Source organism: Eptesicus fuscus, chromosome 16 (assembly GCF_027574615.1).
Source record: "Eptesicus fuscus isolate TK198812 chromosome 16, DD_ASM_mEF_20220401, whole genome shotgun sequence".
Taxonomy (NCBI): domain Eukaryota; kingdom Metazoa; phylum Chordata; class Mammalia; order Chiroptera; family Vespertilionidae; genus Eptesicus; species Eptesicus fuscus.
In genome coordinates this window covers 19,148,925-19,154,924 of record NC_072488.1, presented here as the reverse complement: position 1 = coordinate 19,154,924, position 6,000 = coordinate 19,148,925, and the positions used below count along the sequence as shown (strand labels likewise).

At 49.5% G+C, this 6,000-nt stretch overlaps 1 protein-coding gene across 6 annotated transcripts in view; it reads left to right on the top strand.

Annotated features, from left to right (window-relative positions):
- The first annotated feature begins 1,948 nt into the window (after window positions 1–1,948).
- The window catches only part of ATL2 (atlastin GTPase 2), a 45,886-nt gene continuing 41,834 nt past the window's right edge, over window positions 1,949–6,000 (top strand). For 2 of the 6 annotated variants that reach the window (XM_054727875.1, XM_008162229.3), the window contains exon 1: window positions 1,959–2,109. In XM_054727875.1, coding sequence (XP_054583850.1) covers window positions 1,992–2,109 — 118 coding nt within the window. In that variant the 5' untranslated portion in view covers window positions 1,959–1,991. Of the gene's footprint in view, window positions 2,110–2,516; window positions 2,652–6,000 lie in introns of those variants that run through there. The other 4 variants (XM_028140087.2, XM_028140097.2, XM_054727874.1 and 1 more) reach the window with 4 other exon arrangements.

Here is a 6,000-nt window from a genome sequence, read left to right as displayed (position 1 = left end):
GTGGTCCTGGGTGCTTGCCGCCGGCCCGGGTGAAGCCGGCCTGGGTTCCAGGTGCCTGTGGTCGGCCAGAGGGAGGGAAGCCTGGGTCCTGGGTGTGGGGGCCAAGGCAGAGGTGGTTAGGGGTGATCAGGCAGGCAGGCAGGAGAGCGGTTAGGAACCAGTGGTCCTGGATTGCAAAGTGGATGTCCAGCAGTCAGACATCCCCTGAAGGGTCCCGGATTGGAGTGGGTACAGGCCGGGCTGAGGAACCTCCCTCCCCGTGCATGAATTTCGTGCACCGGGCCTCTAGTATTTATGTATATGTGTGTGTGTATATATATGTATATATATCCACACACACATATATATGTATATGTATGCATATATACATATATATATGTATATATATGTATATATACACACACATACACACACACACACATTTTCTCACATTTCTGGAGGTAAGAAGTCCAAGATGAAAGTGCCTCAGGGTTGGTTTCTAGTGAGGCTATCTTCCTGGCTTACAAATGACCATCTCATTGTGTCTGCAAATGGCCTTTATTTGTGCATGGAGAAAGAGAGAGAGGAGAGAGAGAGAGAGAGAGAGAGAGAGAGAGAGAGAGAGAGAGAGAGAGAGAGAGAGAGAGCGCACACTAATTTTATTTTTCATTTACTGTTTGTATTCAATATTACTTTGTATTAGTTTCAGGTCTACAGCATAGTGGTTAGATAATAATATATTTTACGAAGTGTTCCCTCTGATATATCCAGTACTCATCTGGCACCATACATAGTTATTACAATATTATTGACTAGGTTCCCTATGCTGTACTTTATATCCCCACGACTATTTTGTAACTACCAATTTGTACTTCTTAATCCTTTTCATCCAGTCTCCCCCACCCCCATCCCCTCTAGCAACCATCAGAGAAAAGGAATTTCTAATGCAACTGCAGATATGGTAAAAACCTAAAAGAATAGGGACCATGTATTACACAGGCTATTTTAAAAATTGTTTATTTATTGATTGATTAGAGAGAGAGAGAGAGAGAGAAACATCGGTTTGTTGATCCACTTATTTATGCATTCATTGGTTGATTCTTGCATGTGTCCTGACCAGGGATCAAACCCACAACCTTGGCTTATCGGGGAGGATGCTCCAACCGACGGAGCTACCCGGCCAGGGTCCACAGGCTATTTTAAAAAGTGACCTGAACTTTTACAGGACGTCATTGGATCCCCCACAAGAAAGTTCATCACTAGGATCTGCTAAAATTCATTTTCTGGTTGGAGAGCTTTTTGGCTTGCCCCTGCAAGGTGCTGGTAGCTGGAGGGCAAGGGTATGCACATTTAAGAAGATAGGGGAGGGTCTTATAAGTAAACGGACCTATTGCAAATGAGCCATAGGATGGTGTGTGGAGGGGAAGCAACATCAGGGACGTGTGTGTGTGTGTGTGTGTGTGCGTGTGTCTGTGTGTGTGTGTGTGTGTGTGTGTGTGTGAATCAAAAGGGAAAGCAGGTCGCAAGCCGTAGCTGGGGGCGAGGGCGGGGTGGCAGGGAGGGAGTGATGAAAAGGGGAGAAGGAAAGGAGTTGGGGAAGCAACCTCACGTGCAGGGCTCCAGTCAAAGATGATGGAGAAAAGCTGTCAAGAGAATGGGTTTACGGAATTGGGGAGGAGGGACTTGGTCCTAAGGAGATTCCTCCTGGGTTTATTCCAGCCCAGGGCTAAGGGTGTGTACACAGACCTCAGGGCTGTGGGGGTGTGAGACCGCGCGGTGGGGGCGCCGCCCAATTCCTCCCACGAGGGAAAGGCCAGGCAAACCCCCCGCCGGGCCAGCGGTGCCGGGGCGGAGCGAGGGCGCCGGTGGGCGTGGCGGGAGGGCGTGGGAAGGATAAGGAGGCAGGCTGAGGGCGGCGCTAGGACCCGCCGGCGCCCGCCGGCTCCCGGGAGGTTGATAAAGCGGCGGCGCCGTTTGACGTCAGTGGGGAGTTAATTTTAAATCGGTACAAGATGGCGGAGGGGGACGAGGTAGCGCGGAGGCAGCAGCCGCCCCTGGGGCTGCGGTGCCGGCGGCGGACCAGCGACCCCGGCACCGAGGTTAACCACGTCTCGTCCACGACCTCGCTAGGTACGGGCGGCGGGAGGAGGCCGCGGGGTCCGGGTGGGGAGCGGGCGCGGGCCGCTCGGGCGCGCGGGCTCCGGCTGCAGGCGGCGGCGGGGTCGTGGCCGCGGCCGCTCGGCTCTCCTCCCGTCGCCGCGCCGGGCAGCCGGGCTGTCGGGCCTACCCCTCGCCGCGCCCCGCGCTCCCGCCGCGCGCGCGCGGGCCTGAAAGGGCGCCCGGCGGCCGCAGCTCCCGCAGCTGTCGGTGCTCGGGAGGCGCGCGTCTGCGCCCGGTCGGGCCCGGCCCCCTGCCCGCCCGCCCGCCCGCCCGCCGCGTGGCTGCCGCTGCGTCCGCCCCGACCCGAGGGGGCGGCCTTGAGCCGGGGCTGAGCACCCGGGCGCGGGGAGGGGGGCGGCGGCGGGGCTGGGTCCCGGAGAGGTCGGGACGCGGCAGGGCGACCTGTCACCCGCGGGCGCTCGCCGCTGTGTCCCTCGGGCGGCAGGGTGACCGGGCAGTGATGGGCCCCGCGGAGGAGGAGCGCGCGCGGGGAGCGGACACCTCGCTGCCAGGTCGGGAAACTCTCCGGGCACCTTCCCGGAGGGAAGCGCAGCCCGCGGGGCCAGGCTGTGCCCGGCGCTCGCGTACCCGGGCCCCTCGGCCCCTGGACCCCCTTGGCGCGGTTGCGCGTGGCCAGGGTGCGAGTCCAGACTGAGTTGTCCAACTGGGGTCCGAGTCAGTGGCTCAGACCCTCCGACTGAGCGTGTCTGGTGCGAAGTCCCCTGACCCCTCGCCCTCGGGTTTTGCTGAATTGAGTTCCCACTCGGGGAGCACGAGGAGCGCCCCTGCGCCCTGGAGGCGCGTGTGCGCTGGCCGCGGAGCGCGGTGCGGCCGTCTCGCCGATGGCACCCCTGTTGTTAGGAGTTTAGCATTTGATCTTTCCCGGGGGTGTGAGTCGAACACATGGAATTCTGTCCGGGAATTTTGATGGTACTTAAAGGCATGGAGTTTGCAAAGGCTTACATAAATCATAAAAGCTTCCAGTTAGGTCAGTACGGCCATGGCATAGGTTAAGAGTTGGTTAACTACACCAACTAGGAACTTGCGATTTTCAGAGTTCTCTCTTTCCAAAATCTGATCTAAGATTTTGTGAGATGAACTGGAAAACCTTTTGATAAATTAGTGACCATGAAGGCTCACTTGAATAGAAAAGTTTATGGGAAATAATACTTCTTCATTCACGGTAGCCCTGGGACGTGTCAGAGGTGAGGTCAGATTGTAGAGATTTGGTAAGGGGAAAAGAACAGGAAATAAAGCTTGTTTTATTATTACCTGCCAACCAAAGCACATGGCGGAACTGTTTACGCAGGAAAAAAAAAGGGGGGGGGGGATGTTTTTGTCCTAGATCTCTTCTGGTTGGAATTCTCAAGTAATTGGCTTGGAATGCAGTTGGATTGGTTAATTTAGCTCTTTCGGACCCTAAGGGGTGTGTGTGTGTGTGTGTGTGTGTGTGTGTGTGTGTGTGTGTGTCTGTCTGTCTGTCTATCTATCTATATATCTGTCTTTCTATGTACCCGTCTAATCAGAAGCATAAGTTTTTGACTCAGCTGTGGCCAAGAACATGGTTTTTATGCTGTGGCACACTGAGAAGAGATGGGATCCTTAAAACTGGACAGACACGGCTCACCCTTTATTAAATGCTCAGTCTGCTACTCACAGATGTTAGTCTTTTTTTCCTCTCCTTCTTCTAGAGTTAGCCTTCACTTGATAGTCATTCTTTAGCAAATGAATGCCTAAAACAGTCCCTCTCCCTGCTAATTTGCTCTGAGTCACCTATTACTGCATTAGAAACCAAATAACTTGTTAAGATTTGTGTTTAAAGGAAGAGCAGACAGGCTGTGAATGAGTAGGGACTCACCTGTTTCTGACTGTAGAAACGCTTTGTCTCCCTCTGCTTTCTGGATGGGTGAAGTCGAAGTGCTAAGTTGGGGTGAGTCAGGTGCAACTCCAGTAGTTTCGTCTTAGGTGCTTCGTGTCTCTTTTAAGAGAAATGCTTCCTTTTTTAGGAAATGTAGGATCTTTATAAAGCATTAACACTCATATTTTAATGACTTTGTAGGAGGATAGGAATATGTAGATGTTTAGTCAAGTTTTGAAATCCTTTGAAATTAGTTTTTTGGGGAAGGAAGAGCTGTCTTAGAGTAATTTATTATAAGGAATGAGTTTAAAATGAGATTATTCTGGCCTTAAGTAGAGTGCACCTATTTTGGAATTCCTTTTTCATTTGCTACTATTTTATAACTTTAGGATAAAGTTTTGGAATATTCACAAGTAAAAATAATTTATTGAAATTGTTAGAATTTTTCCAAGATTGTGATTTTTCCATCTGTTTGATAGTAAGCAGCTGCCTGGAAGACTGTCATCTGGTTTGATCCTGTAGTTTAAGACATGGTTTTATTATTTTAAAACATATTTTTATTGATTTCAGAGAGGAAGGGAGAGGGAGAGAGAGATAGAAACATCAATGATGAGAGAGAATCATCGATTGGCTGCCTCCTGCACGCCCCACACTGGGAATCAAGCCAGAAAACTGGGCACGTGCCCTGACCGGGAATTGAACTGTGACCTCCTGGTTCATAGGTAGACGCTCAATCACTGAGCCAGGCCTGCGGGGCAAAACATGTTTTAAAAATTGCAACACTTAGTAGCAATATACATCAAAAAAATTGTTTGTGCCCCCGTGGAAGACGTGCTTGACATACAATTGTAAGCAAAGCCATTTAGCAGGCAGGCTCTCAAATGTAAGAGCCAGAAATGTAAGGGATGGGAATAAAAGTTAAACTTTTGTAATGGTAATTTACAGCTTTCCCAAAGGAGGTTTTCTCTGGGGTGGGTGCTGAGAAACAGCTTTTTTCCCCCTTTTCTTTTTAAAAGTGTAATAGTACTGTAGTCTCTGTAGCCATTTTGGAATTTCAAAGTTCAGGTGTGTTGTTTACTTTCTTGGACATTATTTAACTTAAGGAAGATAGTTGGGAATATAGAGTAATTGAACTTGATTCCCCAATGAATTCATTACTCATGTAAGTTTCTTCCTATCCCTTACTCTCAGCACCCATAATACAGAAGACGGTTGAGGGCTTTCTCTGATAGCTTTAAAAATGGCTAGCAGAAAAAAAAACCAACCTGAAAGTATGATGGCAATAGGATACCTGTTACTTTATAAAGTACTTTAAACATCTGGCTTTGATTGTATTTTCTTTAAAAATCTTTCTGTGAGGGAATTAAGTTTCCATATTAGAGGGAATGATTGTGACTTGTCACAGAAACTACTCAGAGGCACTCTTACTTAAAGTAGGAGGCCTTTCTTCATTGAAAATTGTCACATAATTAGAGATGAATGGGTAAAACTTTGAAGTCTGATATACTAATGAGAAGATAGGGTTGTTAAAAAGTAATGGGTGGCTGGGTGGCTCAGTTGGTTGGAGTGTCGGCTGCTACACCAAAAGGTTGCAGATTCACTTTCCAGTCACGGCACATCCTAGGTTGCAGGTTCAAACTGATTGATGTTTCTCCTTTCTCACATCAATGTTTCTTTCTCAATATCAATAAAAACATATCCTTGGGTGGGGATTAGGAGAAAAAAAAAGTAAAGATGGGGCAAGTCACTAAGTGAAGTGGGAAATAAAAAAATTTTTCTTTTTAATCCTAATCTGAGGATATGTTTATTGACTTTAGAGAGGTAGGAAGGGAGGGAGGGAGGAAGGGAGGGGGTGGGGGGGAGAGGGGGAGAGAGAGAGAAACATCAATCGGACAGAATTTGCCCCAACCGGGAATCAAATCCTCAGCCTATGTATGTGCCCTGACTGGGAATTGAACCCACGACCTTTCGGTTTACAGGACAGTGCTCCAACCAGCGGAACC